At 35.3% G+C, this 24380-nt stretch overlaps 3 protein-coding genes across 3 annotated transcripts; 1 reads left to right on the forward strand and 2 right to left on the reverse strand.

Annotated features, from left to right (window-relative positions):
• Positions 1-5184, reverse strand: LOC141693906 (peptidyl-prolyl cis-trans isomerase FKBP53). Its single transcript, XM_074499093.1, has 11 exons — positions 5052-5184; positions 4870-4943; positions 4151-4386; positions 3846-3985; positions 2816-3149; positions 2461-2676; positions 1532-1745; positions 1069-1156; positions 939-980; positions 724-772; positions 1-354 (listed from the first exon to the last, which is right to left on the reverse strand). The coding sequence occupies exons 1-11, from the start codon at positions 5062-5064 to the stop codon at positions 273-275; spliced, it is 1488 nt and encodes a 495-aa protein (XP_074355194.1). The 5' UTR covers positions 5065-5184; the 3' UTR covers positions 1-272.
• Positions 5185-6421: 1237 nt separating this feature from the next.
• LOC141692248 (hypersensitive-induced response protein 4) lies at positions 6422-10701 on the reverse strand. The gene is made up of 5 exons (XM_074496987.1): positions 10419-10701; positions 8745-8865; positions 8338-8429; positions 7736-7832; positions 6422-6973 (listed from the first exon to the last, which is right to left on the reverse strand). The coding sequence occupies exons 1-5, from the start codon at positions 10611-10613 to the stop codon at positions 6603-6605; spliced, it is 876 nt and encodes a 291-aa protein (XP_074353088.1). The 5' UTR covers positions 10614-10701; the 3' UTR covers positions 6422-6602.
• Positions 10702-12661: 1960 nt separating this feature from the next.
• Positions 12662-15395, forward strand: LOC141692009 (protein FAR1-RELATED SEQUENCE 5-like). The gene is made up of 2 exons (XM_074496756.1): positions 12662-12729; positions 13283-15395. Exons 1-2 carry the CDS (start codon positions 12662-12664, stop codon positions 15393-15395), a joined length of 2181 nt encoding a protein of 726 aa, XP_074352857.1.
• The last annotated feature ends 8985 nt before the right edge of the window (positions 15396-24380 follow it).

Here is a 24380-nt window from a genome sequence, read left to right on the forward strand (position 1 = left end):
CTAATAATCTGCCTAGTTTTTCCACAATTTATGCTGAATAAACTTGGCACACAAGATAAAATGATTTCAGAATTTTAACATTCAATGCCTCACAAGTATTTTTCTGCTCAAAACTTTTTTCAGACAATTCTCACATGAGTACCAAAATCTTAAAAACAAAGTAATAAACCAGTCAAAAACGCACAAGTACCAAACACATCCCCTGTTGAAGCTGGAGCTCTCTGGTATGTGCTAATTTAGATGCATCAGTTCAACATCAAAATCTAGACTAATTAGTTCACGTCCACCAGTTCAACATCAAAAACAAGCCACGAGTTTGGTGGTATGGATGCACCAGCACCTTTACTCCCATAGCTGCATCAAGGAACACCATGGGTAAGGTGTATAAGTATAATACTTAACAAGCATAATTAGCAATACGTGTAAAACTCTAACATTGTTAATCTATTATGTCAGTGAGATTAATAGTTAATCAATACTGGATAAGGTGGGAACAATGTAATCTTGTCTTTTATGCATTATTTCTTGCAGATATACACATGTATAAAATACGGACTTTTGCTTAACTTGGTGATCAAGTTAGAAATGAAAATAACTGGACATAAACTTAACTCTGTTTATATGCTAATACTAAATACCCTTAAACACCTCAATGAAGGTACAATGTACTTTGCATCTCCTCTGAAATCTATATACCAATGAAACATGCAAATAATAACATACCCCATAGCTGGCGGAATTGTAAGTCTTCTTTTGTCACCAACACGCATACCTGATGAAAATAAATAAAAAGTAAAACTGAAGAGTTCGTACATAATTTATTAACAGAAGATTAAACAATAAAAATCAACAATTAAGTGTTTATAGTGGTGGTAAAGAGATTACTAATGCAAAATGTTTTAAACATAAAAACCAAACAAATAAAAATAAGTGATTACCCTGCACTCCAACATCCCATCCTGTAATCACTTGTCCTACACCTGTAGACACCAGTAAAAAATAGACAATAGTTCAGAAAACAGAAAGAGATTGCACATTTACAGCATCACGTATTAAGCTTGAATATACCTAGGCGGAACTTGAATGGAGCTCTGCCAACATTCGAATCAAATATCTTGCCATTCTTCTTGAGCTTACCGGTGTACTGTACACTTACCTGAAAAGGCAGGTACATTTCAGTATCACCAATCATACTCGAGTTTGCAAGAAACTGATTACGCCACTATATTACATTAAATCATTCACATATTATGTATGAAGGTGTCTGCACATGGATTTCCCACTATAACAATTTTTACTCTGTACAAAGAATATCACGCGATGCACTGAAATGGTACTTGTTGCAATTAAGAACACAACAGCTACCCGTTGCAGTTAGGACACAACTTTGAAAGAAACAAAGTTTTCCACTCTTCCCATATCATAATTATCAAAATACAGTAAGTATCTAGTTTTTTTTTGCTAATTCTGTAAGTATTATAATTATCAAAATACAGCACAGCACTAACAAATTACAGAGGTTTAAATTCACCTTTTTTCCACGAACTGCTTTCCTCCCATCTGGTTTACCCATTCCCAACTCCTGAATCACTAATCCATTAGGGAAGGTCCTTTCTTGAACTGGCTTGACTTCATTTTTTTCCTTAATGTTCGTATTAGACACATTGTTTTCAGAAGGAGTCTGCAATACATTTTCCTCAGCTACACTATCCTGCTTCTTGTTCTTTTTCTTCTTTTTCTTCTCCCTATAAAAATGTCAACGCTCAGCAACACAGGAAAGACATTGGCAAAGCATGTTAAAAACATGCAAAATACTGATTTTACAAACATTAGGTATTACAGCCAACTGTGAGCATTAGCTTGTGTAAACTAAGAAATATATAATTATTAACAGTATCAATCACATAAAGCAGATGTTGCTATGCAATTTCGAGAAAATCATGAAATTGCAACAGCTACGTATTCTTAATAAGCATAATTGCAAATGTAGGGTTTTATATAACAAGCTCAAGTAGCAGTTTAAAGCTCTACAACAGCTAACACCCATTAAAAAGCACGTGCAAGATAAAGGAAAGGATCTTGGAAGAGGCAGCGGACTTGATCTCAATGATCTAAGAATGTACAGGCTAGCAATTATTCAGATTGTATGTATTTTTTAATATTGTTAGCACAAGGAACAAACACAGATGTGGCTATTCACTTTCCGGAAGAACATGAATTTAATAGCTACTTATTACTGCATCACACAGCAATCTAACTTGTTGAGGATAGTACAGTACTAGCAATTAATTAGCGAGGAATTATATAACAGGTCTCATACAGTCACATAAGTTAAGAAACTGCAAGCAGATATATGACGACTATAGCCTACTTTAACATTGCCCTGATCAAGTTCATATCCCCCCCAAGAATCACAAGATATTAGTAGCTTCTATTTTTCTAAGAGAACATAGTACTTACCTTCCACTGGGTAGCACCTCGCTCTTATTTTCAATTGCCGCTGCCTGATTTACATCAGTGGTGGTTACTTCATCAGGTAGGACAGCAACATCGCTTTCTTTGACAGAGTCTTGAACATTTTCTTCTCTATCCCTTATTTTCTTCTTCTTGTTTTTCCTAGCTTGTTTATCATTGATTATATGGTTGGTAGATCCTCCCAACGACTGGCCAACTTCTCTAATTATATGGCACAAAGAGAAAAGGCCAACTTAGCAAGCTCGAAGGAGAATGACTACAAACATGAATAGTTGCATACTAATATACATATACTATATATATATATCTAAAAAAATGCACTACGAAAAGATGGTCTCACCTCATCTGATCCCTATCTTCAGCAATAGAATGAATCTTTCTTTTTGTGCTTTTCACATTAGCATCATTATCCTTTCCCTTCTTTCCTGTAGCTTTCTCTTCTACTTTCTTTTCTTCGATATTCTGGACAGAAGCTTCTTTCTTACCTGATATCGGAAAGCCATCTTCATCTTCACTTTCCATTACTGGACTTCCATTACCACTCTTGACAGCAATTTGTTTCTGAGAATTTTCATTGTCATCAGACCCACATGACTTGCTTTTTTTCTTTCTAGGCTGTGACGCATCATTTTCTTTCACAGGTTCCTCATCATCATTGATCTCCTCAATCCTCACTGCACAAATAAGCAAAACACAGGTGAGTTCAAGTAGTAATCTTAAACAACACAATTAATATCGAGCGGAAGAGCCTAAATACAATTAGAATTGTAGAGAATATTGAATTAGGATAAGGTGGCGTCGTAGTAGTAGAATAACAAATAACCAATAGATTTTTAAAGAGATAACCTCTTGGTGTTGTCTGACCATCTTACTTATCCAAACTTTTACAGAGTTACACCTTCCTCTAGAATCTAGATTATATAATAAAGATACTAAAAACCTTTTGCCCCATTCTTAAAGTTATTCATCAAGCAGATCATTTAAATTCCAACAAAACTTTAAAGACCTGGCAAGGCAAGCAACATAAAAAACGACTAAGCAATGTCACAGCCGCAAATATTATTTTTATTAAGTAAAAAGTTTTTGGTTTTTATTTATAAAGTACTTATCCAAGATCCTCACAGTTCACCTTTCTATGAAACACTATATTAATAAAATATTAGGAACCTTTTGTTAAATTCTTAGCATCAGTCATCAACCTAATCATGTAAAATCCACACCACAAACTGAAAGCATGGTCAATCATTTAAGAAAGAAACAAATAAGTAAAGTCACAAAAAGTGGCAAAGTTTTTTAGTTGCAAATGTACAATTAGTGTCTTATTTGAAGTAGTGTAAACTTCTATTAAAAAATTGTGGGGGGGGGGGTACCTCCACTTTTAGGAACATGTGCAGGTGGGAATAAATCCATATCCTCGCCAATGAAATCATCATCGTCTTCTTCAGAATCATAGTCAGAAGACTCTTCATACTCGCTATCAGACGACCCGATATCCACCCCGTAACCATCGCTTTACACCAGAGTAAAGGAACCGGCAAACATTAAAATGCAAGTTTAAATGTTTATATCTATCACCCTGGTTAGCCTACATAACAACATTATAATATAGTCGAACAATAATAAATGTACCATAAAATAAATGGTAACCAATTTTAAAAACCAGATTAAAGGATACGCCCCATGGTCATGTCCGCATTGATCCTCGTTTTGTCCATAAAAATAGCCAGAGAGATGGACGCTATGGGGGCCAATAACCGATAAGGTTACTTCATCATCCTCGTCAAATTCAATATTCAATGAGCAAGTCTCATTTTTCCCCGGCAACAAGGAACACAAGTAAATTGGGCTCTTGTCACCTACGGTGCATTGAAGTACAATCTTCTTTGTAGATGAAGTATCACCTAGAGTTGCCTGGATCATAAATCAACACACAGTGTTAAGTATCATAAATCAAAGGATTATGATAATCATTTCACCACATAAAATTTTTGTAAGCATTTAATCAAATATTATTCCCTTGCAATTATTTCGTATAGACAAGTTTTGATTAGTTTCTAGTTCATTTTGAAGGTAAAATATAATCCCATAAAACAGAACAAAAATATAGGAGGGAGTACGCGAATCGACCAGGGGGAAACTGGCACAGCAAGTTTGAAAGCGAACGGAAACCAATTCAAATTCAAGTTATAGGGAGATATATAGTAAGAAAATAGATAATGAAATAGATACAATAATAAGCAAGCAATAATTAATTTAGAGAAATTGGTATATGTAAAACAGTGAGAGAGAGATGTAGAGAGAGAGAGAGAGATGGGAGAGAGAGAGAGAGACGAGAGGGAGAGAGAGAGAGAGAGAGAGAGAGAGAGAGAGAGAGAGAGAGAGAGAGAGAGAGACCTGAGAAACATGAAGCCTTCCTTGTTCGTCATCGTACTTGTGAACATAAGGCTTTCCTGGTTTAACTTCAATTCCTGTAATCAATCAAATTATTAAGAAAAAAAACAAGATAAATGATGTGTTATAGGTATAAATAGTTGAGCAACGTAGTAGAAACGAGAAAGAATTGAAAAATGACCAACCCCAAAACGCCATTTTGTTGTTTTGAGAGTAAAAGGCTGCTGCTCCTGCTGCTGAATAATACTACTATCAAAACCCTAGTTGTAAGCAGAGAAACGGACACCCTCGCTTCGGACTTTAAATTTTAAACCCCCCGAGCTTTGCTTTGCTTTGCTTTAAACTACTCACGTGGATTATCCGTGCGTCCCCTATCTCAAACAAAAATTAATAAGTAATAAAATATTATTATTATTACTATTTTACACGTCCAAATTTACATTTACATGCCCGCAAGTCCTTTTTCTTACAACAATAAAAAAGCGGAAGTACTTTGGAATATTTGAAAGTCTAATATGATTTAATTTTAATAATTTGTAAAATATATTAATTTATCCCCGGTTAAGCATATTAGATAAATAATTAAAAGAACTAGTTTTTTTTACAAAAAAAATATGATTTTTATATGTTTTAATTTGTAAAAATACAATTTTTTATTTAATTTTTACAAAAATACGATTTTGAAATCCGATACAATCAAATGCAAATTTCAAATGCAACCCGATACAAACTCAAATGCAATAAAAAAAATCACTCATTTTTTAGAAAACCTAAAAAGAAGTTGAGACGTGGTTAATTTTTGTTGTAATCCGAATTTTTAAGATTTCCAAAAAATAATAAAATGACAAATAAACTTATAAAAAATAGTATATTTGATAATTTATTTAAAAGAAAATACATTTCGTAGGCCTTTGATCCTCGTCTGTTTCTAACGTGTGTTGGTAACACTTTTTTTTGTTAAATAAAGATTGCATTAATATAAGAGCTATTCTAACAAGTACAAGTATAAGAAATATGACATAAAATTGCACTTCAACATTCTTGGTAATAATAAGAAATGAAGATTATAAATATTGTTAAAGTTTAAATTCAAAATAATGTATTAAATCACTAAAAGTTAATATTTTATAATATTTATAAGGAACCTATTAAGACAGGGGACTTGCTCTAAGCATCACGGCGACTTTCCTTCTTCCCCACCCCGCCTTGCTAATCAATACTGGCGCTGCCCCATCCTCTGCCTCCCAGCTCCATACAACACCATATACATATTTGGCTAGGTATCTTGCTCAAGATGGTGCTGCTAATAGGACAAGGGCTGGTCATGTGTAGGAGGATGTTTGAAAGGGTGAGAGACATTTGGAAATTTTGGAGTTTTTACTGAGAATGAGTACGAAGAACTAATGATGATGGAAGCGGATGAAGAAGATGAACCACGCCATATTTCTCCGGGTTTGCATCGTATAAATAAATACAGTGTAACTGTTTTCTGAACTTCTACATACTTACAATAGCACATTTTAAATGGTTGACCTAAATACCCAAAACAAATACATATGTAAAATGTAATGATACTCTTATGTCACTTGGTTTTTTAAAAAACAACTTAAATGCACAACTCTCAAATTATCAAATATATTACAACCGTGTCCAAAATAAAACAGAGGTAAGATAGGTCTTCTGACTGGGGTGAAGTCTATACTGTACTGGTATTTGTTTCTGTAAACGCCAACTTATCAATTGTCATTTACACGAGCACTTTCTGCTTCCATCAGACCATTGCGAATCTGATCACTGATATCCCTGACATGACCTGGACCATGCGGTAGGAAAACAGTGGTATTCTTTGACGAATTTCCGAAGTCTTTAATTGTGTCGAAGTACTGAGTGATCATTATAAGATCCATGACCTCCTTAGCAGAGGTCCCCTCAACCTTGCCAGAGAAGTTTAATATGTTCTCTCTCAACCCATCTGTTATAGCCTGTCTCTGCCTTGCAACACCAACACCACCTAGGTACTTGGACTCCGCCTCCGCTTCCGCCCTTTTAATTTGGAGCACCTTCTCTGCTTCCCCCTTGTAAACACTAGCAAGCTGCATCCTTTGCGCTGTAGATTAATAGTGTAAATATCACATGATAACAAAATATTCCCCGCCTATCTCAGCAACTATTATGTATCAAAAATGAGTACAAACTAGTCTTACACATGTCAACTGGAAATGCTACGATGACACAAGGAAAAAAGATTCTATAATCTGGCCATGTTTGTTTCATGGGATTAAGCAGGGGATAGGATTGTAATCCTTTAAAATTTCCAATCTCATGTTTGTTTTGTAAAAAATTAGTGAAGGGTTATCCAAGGATTATAATCCTTTAAATTATCCTCTCCCCTGTTTGTTTCGTTGGAGTAAAGGATATGACTATAATCCCCTCTAATATTTGGTGGGAAGAGGTATTATTTTATCCCCTTTTATAAGTCTTTTTTTTAAATGATTATAATCCCCTCATTGTAATACCATATGAAACAAAGATAGGATTGGAAAATTTAAAGGACTATATTACAGTCTCAGGGATTATCCCTCAAAACAAACATATGATAAAATTTTAAAGGATTATAGTCCAATCCTACACTTAATCCTTCCAAACAAACATAGGATATGACTATTTAATCCATAGGACTAATTTTGATGGGATTAGTTATCCCCTGATTATTATCCAGGGATTACAATCCTACGAAACAAACATGGCATGTATATCATCTCATTCTTTTAATACATGCAAGGCTGTGCTTAAGAAATCTTGAATATTATGTTTAAAAAATTTTAAGTACATGAGCAATAGCATATAGTATACTACAGGTAAACATTACCTGCATTGATCTCATTCATTGCTCGACGCACAGAGGGGTCAGGAATGATATCAACCATCAGTATGTGCTCAATATTGTAACCATACTCTCCCATGACCTGATAAATGAAATCATCACTTTGTGTTGGAGGTTCACAGTTTGGATAAAAAAAATTCCAGCTAACAATCTTGAAGGCAGCAGGAGACTGATGCAAAGAACGGATAATATAACATGGATGCTAATAAAATTAAGTTTGCACGTGCCTTGTACTTTGGCCGACAGGCTCAACATTAATATCCTCGAGAAGAAGCTTCTGATAGGTCATATAGTAGTAGTCCAAAAATGGTGTGTTGCCTAGGTGATCATATGAAATAAGTTGCCTCAAAAGTCTGATAATTCATTTTATAATTTTTCTTGCTAAAAATTCTTATAAAACTATTCGCCATGTTTTTTCATCAAACAATAAAAGAAATACCATCACGGAAAAGGTGCAAGACTGGTATAAGCTACAGGTCTACAGGTAATGTACACATCATATTGTATGTCATTAAAAAAAAGAAGTCAAAAGAGTGTTCCATAACATTAAACGGAAGACAAAAAATACAAAGCAGTAAAGTGAGTACCTTCTCAAGTTCCTCCAAGACTGCTTTAGCAACATCACCCTTCTGCTCAAAAAGCTCATCCAATGTCATTCTGGGGACTTGAGCTCGTACCACTTAAAGAACAAAAGGTATTAAATACAGAAAAAGAAACACTTAATATATAAATATACCCACTCCACAAAATTCCCATTTAAAACTAACATTTTTTACCTCAAAAGGTTTCAATTTATATAATTAAAAACATCCCAACATGTCAAGTTTGATAAGAATGTAGTATTGTTATGTCATATATTCTTAAAAAACAGCTACCCTGAAATAGTTCTATTGTATAGAGAGAATTTTCACGGGCGCAGAGACAGACACATGTCAAGACAATTCATATATCCACAGATTGCAATAATAAGACAAAACTGCCGCAAGTAATTTACCATCAAAAACATAAGCCTGAATCTGCTCCTTGGGATTTTGCAGCTCATAGAAGGCATCATCTGCATTCTCTTTTACAACTCGATACTGAATCGAGCAAATCATTTGCACAAAAACATTGTCCTACAAAATGGAACTTCATCATTGTTCATACAAGAATATAAATAATGAAATTCGGACCTAAAGAAGATCAGAGGTACCAAGAGAGAAGATAATTTAAACAAAGTTATGCAACTATAAGTGAGAAATCGACACCTTTGCCAAGTATATGGGGGCTTGGTCCCACAGAGCTTTCTAAGAATAAGATACAAGGTTTCAAGTTCAATAATTTTTTAAAGCGGCTTTTTTTTAGTAGTTTCCGTTATTAGATAAAACAGGGTCAAAAAGCCAAATGAAAGCAAGCCACACCTAGGGGAATTCCAGGGGATAAATCTTACCAAGTGTGGTGAGGACACCTCACAAGGGGATCATAATAAATAAAGAAATAAAGATCATATGATTTATATCTCAATCAGTATATAACTTCCCCCAATAGCTACCCCAAGTCTCTGAGAGTTTAAAAAGACGCGATGCACCTAAATGACCCTATCAGCATACTTAAATATTCTTTTTTTACAAAAAAAATATGCGATGGCAGCCACAAATCAGCAAGTTTAGCTTTTGCCTTTTTTGAGCAAACCGGGATATTAAAATTTCCATACAGAAAATATAACTCATTGCTAATATTTTCATAAAAACAATTGGACAAAAGTGGTTCACTAATTTGTTAACACGGACACACACATTGGGTCAAAAGATATTATCACCAGCCATGTATTACCATCTTCAGGCACAAAACACCAAGGATTAAGGAATACTTGGAACTTGGAAGCTCACTGACATCTTAAACATTGTGTTTTAGAAGGACACTTGGACGGATAAGAATTTCTAAATGAAGCAAAAAAATTATGTAATGCTATATTGGAATCACACATACACATACATGTTTATCCCTATTGTCCTGATAATGCATGTTTATTAACGAATAATATAATGATGAATAATTGAAAGTTCATCAGCCTAAGTTAGACTAAACAACTTGAAAATTTCTTACAATCATATTCAATGCATAAAAATATGATTCTCTGCTAACTGAAAATTAGTTACATCAATTTAGTTCAATCTTAAAACTCGCTCCAAGGACTCGCACTAAATTATTCAGACTTTTATAGAATATTCTCACACCGAACTATAATAGCACTTACTCGAGTAGATGTTCAGTAGATTTTAATGGATATATATAGATATTTATCAGAATACAGCAAAAAATGGCGCTGTCTGTCTTTGATCTTATCGAATATTAATAACCATGTATATATATACTGCAAATCCTAAAAACAAAAATTATCATAAATAACAGCAAAGAACAACAATCAGTTATGCCCAATCAACCATCAGTATATTCAATACCAAACACCCAAGAATCTACACAGTTTTAACAATCATCCAATCAATTACACATCCAAACAGTTATTGAACAGATTACTATAGAGAACAAACAAGGATCATATAAATTACAAATAGAATACACAAAGGATATATATAGAGAGGGGGGGAGAGAGAGAGAACACAAAGGATATATAGAGAGAGAGGGGGGGGGAGAGAGAGAGAGAGAGAGAGAGAGAGAGAGAGAATACCTTGGTTTTGGTCTCGATTTTGACGTCGAGGGACTGAATTCTGGTGGAAAGAATGCCGGCGATGCACTCTCCGGCGAAAGGATTGAAATAACTAAAACCAGGTTGAGCCAATTTCTCGAAGCGTCCCCACTTTTCTACTATGCCTACGTTTGATTGCCCTATGCACCCGCAGAATAAACAAAACGCATTCCCCATCCCTCTCTCTTTCTCTCTGTCGAGATCTCTCTCGATTGATTAGTTATTCCAGTGAGGAAAGTCTTTGAACGCGTATAGATATATAGGCAGGCAATATCTTGTTTATTATATACCGTACAGTAAGTCCACCTACGCCAAGAGCACTGTTTGCTAGGCAGTAATAATAATTCGAATGCACCTTTTACTCGGTTAAACAAAAATATAATTTTAATTAAATTCATATACCCTGCGGCCCACCGGATGTTTACGTTACAAATATTTGGAGAAATCTATTAAATATAGTTTCATAATCTTTTTTTAAAAAAAAAAATTGAATAAAAGTTTAAATAAAAAATTTTTATTCAAAAAAAAAAATTTATGAAATTATACTTTATATAAGACTCGAAATGCGTGCTGAATAGTAACGTAAACATACCAATGGGACGGAGGAAGTAATAAATTAATAACTATGATTTCTTTTATCTACTAATTTAGTAAAAAACTATGATTTCTTTTTGTAAAATTTTAAAAATACTATTTTTTCCTAAATTTGTTCGCAATTTTTCGATTTTTTGAAAATAATTGTAAAATTTGCAAACAAAAACAACTATATATACAACTTTTTTTTACGTTTTCTAAAAAAGTAATAAAAAAATTCATTACATTTGAGATTGGATCTTATTGTAATGGGTTGCAAAATCGTATTTATGCAAAAAAAAAATAAAAAAAATATTTTTACAAATTAAAACTTGTACAAGTCGCATTTTTGTAAAAAAAACCTATTTTTAGCAAAATATCTATCTTTTAAGATACATTCAAGGTTTATCACCCGAGAAAAAAATCATATGTATGAACTTAACCAATCAGAAAATTATAAATTATTTTATGAACAATTAGAAGATACTCTTACATTTTAGAACAAATCATATTATATCAAAGATTTTCTTAATTTGCCGATCTCATGTCATCAAACTATATTGACCATAATGATTAGTTAATTATTCTAATTTTAATAAAATTTTACTAGGTTTAACCTAATATTTCTGAAATCAAAGCAATGATATTTTATTGATTATCAAAACAAGAAAACTAATCGTCCAATAAAATAAACTAGGTGTGATTTTAAATTTTACATTCAATAATCGTCTAATAAATGAAATAAAACTGAGATGATCTTGAATTATTTACAAGAGTGCAACAATCGGTCAATCACTAAAGATATTATATCCTCTATATAATTGGAGTAAAGGAGATAAAATGGTATGATCTTGTCGTTAGGGCTAATGTTGTAATTATATCGAGTAAATAAGATAAAATGATATGATCCAGTCGTTAGGGCTAATGTTGTAATTAGGGATTTGTGATATGATAATTAATAATAAATTAATAAAATATTATATCATTATCCAGCATTACACAACACATATATACTCAGAGTCTGTTATTATTATATACTAACTTAAATCCCGTGTGATACACGGGTTCCGTTAATAATTAAATAAATTTTAAATTTTATTTATCTAATTTATATATTAATTTTAATATATTTATATATATATAATATTTTTAGATTTATATATAAATAATAAAAAAATTAGGAAGGAGGTGTAATCGTAGTTTAGTACGATAGGTTTTGGTTGTTTAGAGGAATAAGAAGACTAAGTAATCGAACCAAACATATCCCGTATATCCCGCTTTCGGCGGGGTCTAAGGAGGATAATATATACGCAGCCTTCCCCTCATTCATAAAAATGAAGAGATTAGATCCCCGAAATACCCCGACTTATGTGTGCATGTGCACAATATATAAAAAGTGTAAAAATTTTAATTGAAAATTAAATTTTGATAACATAGTTTAAAAAGTTTAGGTCGAAATAAATCTGAAACTATGACATTATTCACGTAGGACTTATTTATTTAAAATACACTAGACATACATATTACCGTGGGGGAAAAAGATAACTACTTTGAATATATAAAAAAAGTGACAGGTCTTTAGCAACCGTTTGCTGTTTAAAGTTTGTTGACAAACAATTTATCAGCCGTTGGATGGGGGATTAACGGGTGATATGGCATCCGGACCGCTGAAATTTTCCGCGGTTGGTCTGGACGGACCGCGGAAAATTTCCGCGGTTGGGTGCTGTCCCCTTATCCCCAACATCCCAACAACACCTCATTTCACCACAAAAAACACCAAAAATTTCAAGAAAAATTCTACTCTCTCCAAGTTTACATTTTAGGCGATTTTGGGGCATTTTCATCAAGAAATTCAAGTTGTTTTGTCAATTCAAGGTATATTTCTTGTCTTAAATTTCACATTTTCATGGCGGATAAATTATTTGCTCGTATGTTTCGTCATAAACGTCAAAATGAAAAAAAAGAGGCTATTGATTGTAGTTTACATCTTGATAGTTTAAATAGTAGTGAAGAACCTAAAACCCCTGTATATGTTCAAGATGATGATTTTGTAGATAGAAATGAGGAATTTATTAATTTAGATGACGATTTGGTTGATGTTGAAGATGAAAGTGATGGAAATGAGGTTGAAAATGATAGTGATAATGTTGAGGGTGAGGATGAAGATGATAATGTAGAGGATGCAAATTTGTATGAAAATGTTGATGGGGGGGGGGAGTTCCATATTTGAATCAAATTTTTCAAAGTGTGGATGAGGCCGGTCATTTTTTTAGGGCTTATGCTTTACGAAATGGATTTGCTATTAAAATTCAAGCTAGTCATCGTAATAAAGACAACGAGATATATGGTCGTTTATATGTTTGTAGGCTTTATGAAAAAAGTGTCGTCGCCGAGAGTAGTCAAAATAAACGGCGTAGAGAGGTTCTTCCTAAAAGCGAGTGCAAGGTGAGGATGTATGTCAATTATCAAAAGAAAAAACGTCACTGGGAGGTAACTAGCCTTGAATTGGTACACAACCACGGTCTTGTTTCCCCTAGTAAGATGAATTTGGTACAACGAGAAAGACATGTCAACATCGCGACCCGCAGTTTGATAAAAACGCTTTATGGTTCGGGGGTTCGTAATTGTCAAGTGATGAATGTGATTGGTAACATTCATGGAGGTAATGACAAAGTTGGTTTCAATGTTCAACATGTTAGGAATGTGTTAAGAGACGAGAGGAAGAAAAGGTTTGAGATTAGTGACGCCCAAGCGGGGTTGGACTTGTTGCATAGGTTGAATGAAGAAAGTGGTTCTAAATATTTTATTAGGACCGAAGTCGATGAAGAGAATCGCTTGAAGTGTCTAGTATGGATTGATCCGAGATGTATAATGGCTTACCAAAATTTTGGCGATGTTATGGCTTTTGATACCACTTATCGGACAAATAGGTATGCAATGCCATTTGTCCCATTTACCGGAGTCAATCATCATTATCAATCGGTAATTTTCGGGTTTGCATTGATGCGGTATGAACACGCGTCGACTTTTGAGTGGATTCTTCGTACTTGGCTTGAAGGTGTGGGGAATAATCCTCCATTGACTATAATCACGGATCAAGATCAAGCCATGGCAAGCGCTATTGCGGTTGTACTCCCGAATACTACTCATTTATTGTGTTCTTGGCACATTAGTCAAAAATTCCCGGAGAAATTAGCTCATTATTATTCGGCTTTTCCGGAATTCAAGACGGACTTCAACAATTGCATTTATAAATCTCTCACCGAATGTGTTTTTGAAGCTAGATGGGCGTCGTTTGTGGAAAAGTATCACTTGCAAGATCATAAATGGTTAAAGGGGTTATATGAGTTGAAGCACAAGTGGATTCCTGCATATACTAGAAACAAATTTTCGGCGTTTCAAAATAGTACATCGAGGAGTGAGGGGATGAATTCTTTCTTTGATAAGTATGTGAGTTCGGCAACGGGTTTGAAGGAATTCATTGAAAATGCCCAAAAAGCATTGGCAAGGCAATTCATGAGGGAGAAGGAAGAAGATTATGTCACCATTAATCTAAAACGTCCCATGAAATTGCATACCACATTGGAGTATCATGCTTCTTGTATCTACACTAAGGAAATGTTTAGAAGATTTCAAGATGAATTGGTTGAGTCTTCAAAATACTTTGTTGAAAAAGACCGACGAGCTAGTGAAGAAGGGGATAGAATGGGGGATGTTTATACGTACTATAGTTGTTATAGGCCCATGTCCGAGCCTACGAGAAGAAATGTTTATTTTGTGGCATTCGAGAAAGCAAGCTCTTTGGGAATGTGTACGTGTAGAATGCTTGAACATTCGGGGCTACCTTGTAGACACCTATTGGCGGTCTTCACTAAGAAACGGGTTTCGGAAATTCCCCCGTATTACATAAACCGGAGGTGGACAATACATGCCAATAGAGTTGATGGTGTGTTACCTTACAATTTGGATGTTGGACAAAGTCATGAGATGACCTCAACCGATCGATTTAATAGCATGACAATGTTAACCATGAGTTTTTGTCAAAGTAGCATTGCATCCAAGGAACGGTATGATTATGCCGTTGGAGTGATGAATCGAGAAATACCAATTCTCGAAAAAATGAGCGTTGATGGAATTAAATCTTACGAAAGCAATTCGCAAGCTCGAAATACAAGTGCTCATGAAAAAACAATTCTTGACCCTATGATGTCCCAAACTAAAGGGAGGAAGAAGGACGTTCGTTTCAAAAGTCCAATAGAATCGATTGGTAAAAAGGAGAAGCCGCCAAGAAGGTGCACTTATTGTCAAATGGAAGGCCATGATAAAAGGAAGTGTGCTAGTAGACTAGAAGATCTTAAAAATGTTCAAGAATCGCAATATAATTAGTAGTGTACTATTTTGTAACCGAATGTTGTAATCTTTAAATGGATTTGAATTTTAAGTGTTTAATATTGCTTTCTTTTTTGTTATGTTTTATTGTCATATAATTGCCAATTATTGTCATATAATTGTGTTTTATTGTGATAGGTAACATGACTAGCGAGTATAGTGGTGAGAACAACTCTGATCATAGTTGTGATTCGGTTTCCCACGTTAGCAACACATTCTCGGACTCCCTACCAAGCGACTCGTGGTATGAGGACAATGACGAGGAAGATGTGGTCTCACCAACCTTTAGTGAGATGGAAGATGCATGTGCCGAGTTGATGCCCCTTGTGGACAATGACGAGTCGCCCCATGTGGAGGAAGAGGAAACGGACTTGTACCCACCCGATGAGGAGGCTTATAGGGCCAAAAATTGGATCGAGGCATGCAATTGGATGGAGGGTACTGAACCATGGAGATTGGTGAACTCTCATCCGGATCCGTACTTCCTTCCGATCTTGAATTTGGGCAACAACACGCCCGATGGAAAATGGAAAAAATCCGGATGGAATGGCGGTAAGCTTGTTAAATGTGATCGGATTGCCGATATTGTAAACTTGAGGCCTCGTGAGGGTTGTAATATGGACCAAATACGCATCGAATATGTGAAGGGTTGGATTTCACACCTAACGGGAGGGACGGAGAGGGAACGCGGGACATGTTTTGCAAGATTTCGTCTCTACGATGGCTCGAATACGATTCCCGTTACCATTTGGAACGACTCCAACCCTTACCTTTGGAAACTTACGGAAGGCCATATCCGTGATGGTTGTGTACTTGTTCTCTACCTTATTGCATGCTTCATGGATACTACGCAAGGAGTTGCTCAACACCGGTTATCCGGTGGTCTTTCTAATATACTAGGTATTTTTGGTTAGGACCAATATATTTCATAAAATTTAGTGGACTGTATTGATCGTGTAATTTTCATTCGAATCTATGTATTTTCATTGAATTTTATATGAATTTATATGAATTTTCAATGAATTAAAGTATGAAATTTGAGATTGAAAGTGTACCTAAAAATTTGAGATTGAAAAGTAAAATTTACAAGTCGAACTATACATTACAAATTATTATGAAATGTGTTGAAAGGTTTTTTTCAATATTTGGACAAGCGTTGACTTTTGTTGACTTTTTTGAGGAATTTTCAATTTAACGTAAAAAATGATTTTTTTTTCATAATCACTCTCATTACCATATTTTAAGACTTTTGAGAGTGGTTTGGATCAGTGGAAGTTAGTTTAGGACTAACTTCCAAAAAATAAGCAATTTCAACAGAAGGTTTGCATGCATGCCTCTGTTTCTGCTCTGTTTTTCTGATCAGTTTGCTGGAACTAAACCAAAGGGACGGACCGCGGAAATTTTCCGCGGTTGGGCTAAAGAGGGACCGCGGAAAATTTCCGCGGCTGGGCAGGAATTTTTTTGTAATGCAGACTGTATACAGAAATTCACCACCTATAATCCACAAAAATTGCCAACAAAATCCAACATAATTTACCACCTATAATCCACCAAATTCACCAAAATTGGCAACAAAAATCACACACACCTATAATCCCCCGAAATCAAGCATAATTCACCAAAATAATCCTCCAAAATCCAAAACAATCCAAAATCCACAAAATCCACCAAAATAAAATCAAATAAAACCGACAATATAAAATCAAATGATATCCAAGTACGTAAACCGACAATATAAAATCAAAAGAAATGCAACTACATAATCCGACAACCTAAAATGAAACGAAATCCAACTACATAATCCGACAACCTAAAATCAAATGAAATTCAACTACGAAGCTTCGTGACGCCTACGCATACGAATCCCGGGAATCCCCCTTGCCTTCCCTAGCTGAAGCTCCCTAGCTATCCTATACCTAAAGGTATCCACCTCCTCCTGCGACCAATTCGATACCTCAGCTAAGTCATATCCTTGTGTGAAGTAGTCCATGTACTTCATCACATAAACACCACAATCATTAGAGTTTCGTTGCTTTGGCCTGGACGGTAGAGCTAGGACCTCGGCTGAAGTAGGGTCAAGCCCCTCGACTGGGTGTACCATATGCAATAGCCTCGGCAACAACCATGACTGCAATGAAATTATGATCCGAGAATGAATATAATATACAATTGGTAAGGACTATATAGAAGACAGTAATAGTAGAGGAACATACCACCACTCGTATATCCTCACGATAATCCGGCTCGTCATTCATTGAATCTATGATAAGACCTTCAAATCGTCTAGTACCGAACATGAACAAAACCCAATGCACATCTCCAACACAACATGGGATGAATATGTAGTCCACCTCGAGAACGGAAGGATCAACAGTAGCACTGGAAAACCCGGTAGAGCTACGTAATGCTTTATTCCATGCCCTCTGCAATGTATCTCCACCGACCCTCGATGCTTTTCTGATTTTCTTCACATGTCCTTTCCCAAGAACCATGAAGTAGGGATCCATGAAATAATAGACGGGTTTCCTCTCCCATATACCTCCAGTGTGAATCTCCTCCTCCCGAGTCCTTAGCAATCCCTGCAAGTATATATGAATGCAACAAGTAAAATAAATGCAACAAGTAAAATTAATGCAACAAGTAAAATAAATGCAAAAACTAAAATATATTAGACAATGAACAATACCATATAAGTGTATATGATCCTGTCATCAACCCATGTTCCTGGAGCCAGACTCTGCATAGCTGATGCATGGACGTGATAGTCCTGAACACTAACACCACCGGGATTCCTCGGCCCCATCCCGAAGCCCCATCCCCGATCTGAATATATAGCATTCTTCTTTGTCATGCTGAGACTCTTAGTGATACTCCACTTCTCCTCTTTCATCCTGCGGGATGCAAGCTTCGCGGGCCTACTAGATGAGGCAATAGCCTGGGGTGGCTGAGACACATGCTGGGATGGCTGTGTCATGTCAACGACATCCTGGGCAGGAATGGCTGGAATGTCAAAGTCGTCAGCCAAAGGTGCAATGAAATCTGATTTTATGTTCTGAAATGTGGGAGGTCTGTAGGCGGGTCCTTTGATCTTCTTCATCAACCGAGAGAATGGTGTGAGGAAGGTAGCAGAAATCCTCCCAAACTCCTCCACAAACTCAGGAGGAACCCTAACATCCAGCTACTTCAACATATTAAGCCCGGCAACCATCTACAAACAAAAACAAGCAAACATTTTTTCATTAATTCCACAAGGATATCATATCATCAAGATGAAATACGTGTGAATGCAAATTGTGTAGTGTGTGGGGGTGTAATATGAAATATGCATATTTGTAAAACACTTACAACTTCATAGCCCTCGAGACTATCATACAACTCCCTCGTCTTGTACTGCTGCTGAGGCTGTGGATCGGGCTTCCCTATGCGCATACGAGATATATCAGCATACCACGCCATGTAATCAACCTCCGAAGCTATGTCTACCGAGTCATCAACAAGGCCATCCAAATCTGAACAAAACCTGGCCCATTTGCCAATATCAATAAACCACCGCACCAGCCAATCCTCCCCTGCAAACGTGGCATCCTTAGCCCCCCTGTAACCAACCATGTTCACCGGTGCCCGTGGAATCTGGGGACTAGAACCAAACTGTATCGACACCCTGTCCGGATGCTGCCACTCGACCACGTCGTAACATACAGGGGGAACTCGACCGCACCCAGCTAACTGTGCCTGTATCATCTCGCTGTCCATAACATCCTCAAACCTAGCATACGACCTCCAGACCACCTCATCACCAGCAACACCATCAAACTCACCCCTATAGAACGGTAAGCTGTGGTGAGGGCCTGACATCCTGCGCTTCTTCGAAACCCCGACATGAGTATCACTAGCATAGGCCCATCCCTCAGCAACCGGATAATCCTCCTGACCGGGAGATCGTAAAGGCACGCCAATACGAGGAAATCTCTCGTAAGACCAAACCTGTAACACCCAGACACAACAAGCAATGCTCTTGCTGCCCTTCCTTGCAGCAATCTCCAAACCCCGGTATATATGAGCTAACACAGCTGCACCCCAAGCATAATAAGGAATCTCCCGCATATTAATCAACGGGTGCATATACCGAACATGAACAAAAGAGCGGTTGATGCTGGGGAAGAGGATACAACCCATAATGAATAGCAGATATGCCTTGGTATGTACAACCGTGGCCCTCATATTGTTCTTCTCAGGCTTCTGTGCACCATATCTCTCAAACAACCACCCCAGCTTGATGTTATTCCGATACAAAGCCTCCTTCACCTCCTCCTCGGTCAAAGGCTCAAACCAATTATTAGCAAAATACGTCGCCTTGTTCTCTATCACCCCACAAGTCAGCGCATCCCCCTGAACTGGCACCCCTAAAATAAACCCCACATCCTCCAATGTAACAGTCATCTCGCCCTGCCTCATGAAAAAAGTGTTGGTCTCAGGTCTCCAACGCTCCACCAAAGCAGATATCAACCGAGTGTCAGTAGTCAAGACAACAGCAGGGTCTGCAAAAATCCCAAACCCAAGCATGTGTAGCAATTCCCGCTGTGGTCTCCTTAACTTCCACAAGTGCAATGACTTGTTCCCCGAATAGCTCTGCAACTCATCTCTCCCTGCACCATCCCAAACATCCTCACTGACGTGATACCGATTGTCCCAAATAATATTATGCGCGTTAGGACCCGGCAACATATTCCCGAAATCACCAAAATTATCCATACCTGAAAATATTGTCAACATAATTCATCAATCACCACAATTAAAACACCACGTACACAATTAAAACAATTACCACATATAATCACCTAAATTAACCTTAATTTCATAAATTATAAATTCTTAATTTATTTAGAATTTAACACTAATTTTACCAAATTTGAAATTAACTAAATAAAATTTGAAATTAACTAAATTAATTCAAAAAAAATTAACTAAACCCTAATTTCACACTAATTTTTATTAAATTCGAAATGACTAAAAATTAAAAAAATAAATTAACTAAACCCTAATTTCACACTATTTTTTCATTAAATTCGAAATTAAATAAATTAATTCAAAAAAATTAAACTAAACCCTAATTTCACACTATTTTTTCATTAAATTCGAAATTAACTAAATTAATTCAAAAAATTTCGATTTTACCAAATTATGCAAATTCGATTTTACCAAATTTATAAACGTAATTCACTAATTAAATTCGATTTTAACCATTAATTAAACCACTAATTCGAAATTAATTCTTCATTAAATATATCCTAAAAAATGAATTTAACTAATCAAAATTAAATTTTAATTAAGTAAATCCTAAAAAACTAATATTTTTCAATTCCAAATTATGAACCCTAGAATTTCTCAAAAATCAAATTTAATCACACTAAAAATTCGAATTACATACACAAAATCATATCTACAATAAATAAACAAACATAAATTTATATCAATAAAACTGTAAATAACATAAAAGAATCGATTATATACCTTAATTACGAGAAAGAGGAATGATTTTGGCTCACTGTGTTAGGTTGTGTTAGGTTTTTGGCTGTGCTGCTTCTGCTTCTCTGCTTCTGCGCGGCTGCTGCTGTGTTTGTATATCTGTTTGAGAGAGTTTGTGTTTGCTAGGGATAAGGCAAACAAAAAATGCCACAAACCGCTGAAATTTTCCGCGGTCCGTGGTTAGGGGTATTTTCGTAATTACCCCGGACCGCTGAAAATTTCCGCGGTCCGCCTTTAATCTCAGCCATTCAATCTCCGATCCAACGGCTGCCAATGTGTTTGTTATATACCGGTCTACAACAAACGTTTGTTGTAGACCGGCCCCCTTTAAAAAATAAACTTGGACACCTACTAAAACAATTTTTTTTTTCAAAATGACTTCAACAAGTATTAAGTAAATCAAAATCTCTTCAAAAATGATAAAAACTGTGGATAATAAACCCAAGAATCTCAAGCAATTCAAAACTTATTCTATAGGTTATCATAAATGAAAGTAAAGAACATTTTTATGATAGTTTTCCTAAGATCAGTATGTGTGTAAAAATTTAATGTTGTGTTAAAAAATGATGATTGAATCGAAAGAAAATATTTGGTAACCACCAGAAGAAAATCAAAAAAAAATGGTACAATGAATATACGAGTATGATTCAATCTTTGGCCACGGGTGAATGTATAGACAGAAAAGAATTGACTGTTCAGGGAAAGTATGAGATGAACATAACGGTTATACAACCCAGTTGATTTGTCGGATAATGAGACTAGGTAATATATCAATTTAGTATTTTAGCATTTGCATAACACTATTTATTTTTATTTGTAATAATTAAAATAGGAGAATAATCGTTGAACCAAACCATATCACATTACGGTTATTATATTATAATATAGATATATAGACTATAGTATGTATAAAGAAATTTATGGTTAGTAAGTAATTAATATTTTCATCATCATGTAAAACAAAATTATTTGAATAACAAAAATAATAATATTTTTGATAAAAGATATTGATATTAAAAAGTAAATACACCACCTATTTTTGCCAAAAAAAATCTTATATAAAAAATGGTTATAGTTTGATCGTCGAGACTATGATATTAATTAAGATTTAGTGATCATTATTAATATTATAATTAATAATTAATCACTAAAATATCATATCATTATCCATCGTCACACGTCACCCATATTTTCTTCTGAGAGTATGTTGCTATTATGTATAAACTATAATATGTACATAGAAATTTATGATTAGCAAGTTATTAATATCATCATCATCATATAAATAAAGTTATTAGAATAAAAATAATAATAATATATTTGGTAAAAAGTATTCATATCAAAAAGTAAATAAGCCAACTTATTTTGTCAAAAAAATAATTTTGATGTAAAAAATTAGTTATATATTTTCATTACATGGCACATGTGTAAAGTTAACTTTTTATATTATTAAATAATGAAAACATTTAATATATGTTTAGTTATGAATGTCACAAATTCTACAAATAATAAATTTTGAACAGAAATATAATAATTATACAGAACTGATACAATTTAAATAAAATACAAATTTAATAAAATGAAAAAAATACCCTGATAATAGATTGTAAAGTATGCTTTTTAAATGTTATTACAAAAACTAAAAAATTAAAAGATATTATTAAAAATACACTTGAAAAAATAGTAAGTACAAACTGCTTTTCATTTTTTTATTTAACTCCTTTAATTATGTGTCACGATCAAATAAAAAAATATAATAACAACTAAATGAACAAGTTTGAAAAATTAAATTATTTTGAAAAATACATCATTTAAAAATAAAATGTACAAATATATATTACATGTTATCAAAATGTTAAAATATTGGAATAAAATAAAAGAATAATTATGCATAATTATGAAATACAGTTGTACGAATTAGTAACCACTTTAAAAGGCGTAATATTTTTTAAAAATAATAATATATTATACAGAAGTTGTCATGATGAAATATAAAAATGTAATAATAACTAAATATATAAGTATAAAAAACTTCAGAAATATACAAATTTAAGGAATGAAATGTTTGTATTAAAATGTAGTAAAGTAAAGAATAATTATTGACATCAATTTTTTTATAATCATCTCGTGTATCGCACAGACATAAAGCTAGTAATTCCATAAGAAGGCATCACTTGAGTTGTTTCGCTAAGCATGATTTACCGTAAAGCAATGGAGTTCAACGAAGACAATTATGCCAATAACTCTGTTTCTTCCCGGGTCTTCTCCTCTCTCACGTCTGTGAGAGCCCTGTCCACGTGGCAGCCGGAGTGAGATTACCCTGCTAGGTAGGGGACTCTGTAAAACAGAACCGGAGGGGGGTTGTTTCCCGCGGCAACTCCGGTGTGAGAATAAGAAATAGGGTTTCTTGTAGAAGAAGAAGAGGGAAGAGGGAGCTATTTAAAATATGTATAGTGGTGTGTGTATGAGTGTGTAGCAGTCAAATATTTTTCAACCCCTAAAACCCTCTTTTTGGGGCCTTTTATAGGTCCAGAGATTTAGGGTTTTGGGGTTTGTACCTCTTCATCCTAGCCTTTGATCATTCTTGGTTGGTGAGTGTGTGGACGGCTTAGATGGACTGTGTGGTCAGGTGTCCTTTCTCCATCAGTGTAGCCTTGGGATCTTTACATATGGACGGTTGGGATGCAATTATTCCATTTCGGGTAACATGAGACAGTTGACATTTTTGTCCTACGCCACATGGCACAGGGGACCACCCCACCTTGGGCCTGGGGTGGTTTCTTTCTGGGCCTTTACTTCTTTGTTTGGGCTTGATTAATTCATGGCCTATCATTTGCATCCCACTCCCCTATGCGGGTTTTCTCGGATGGGGGAATAGTCTTCTCTTTCGGGGAGCGAGTTACGAGTTGCGTGATTCAGAAAAAATCTTGCATTTTCCTTTGATTTTGTGGCCCCTAGCCCTGGGGTGCTGTTGGATGCAAGTCCCCGGGGTTGTGTTTGGGTAGGTTTTTGGTTTTTGTCACTTGGAAAAAATTTGTCATTTTTCCTTTGATTTGTGGCCCCTAAACCCGGGGTGTTGTTGGATACAAGTCCCCATGGATGTGTTTGGGTAGGCCTCTGGTTTTTGTCACTTGAAAAAAAATTGTCATTTTTCCTTTGATTTGTGTCCCCTAACCTCGGGGTATTGTTGGATACAGGTCCCCGGGGTTGTGTTTGGGTAGGCCTCTGGTTTTTGTCACTTGGAGAAAAATTGTCATTTTTCCTTTGATTTGTGGCCCCTAACCCCGGGGTTTTGTTGGATACAAGTCCCCGGGGTTGTGTTTGGGTAGGCCTCTTGATTGGGCTACTGTGTGCAGATGCGACAGGTGCATAGCATTTTGGCGTTTTCTCCGGAGCGTCAGGTGGCGGTTGAGCTTCCTGTTGGAATATATATTTACGTGTATGTATATGTACAAA

Source organism: Apium graveolens, chromosome 10 (genome assembly GCF_009905375.1).
Source record: "Apium graveolens cultivar Ventura chromosome 10, ASM990537v1, whole genome shotgun sequence".
NCBI classification, from domain to species: domain Eukaryota; kingdom Viridiplantae; phylum Streptophyta; class Magnoliopsida; order Apiales; family Apiaceae; genus Apium; species Apium graveolens.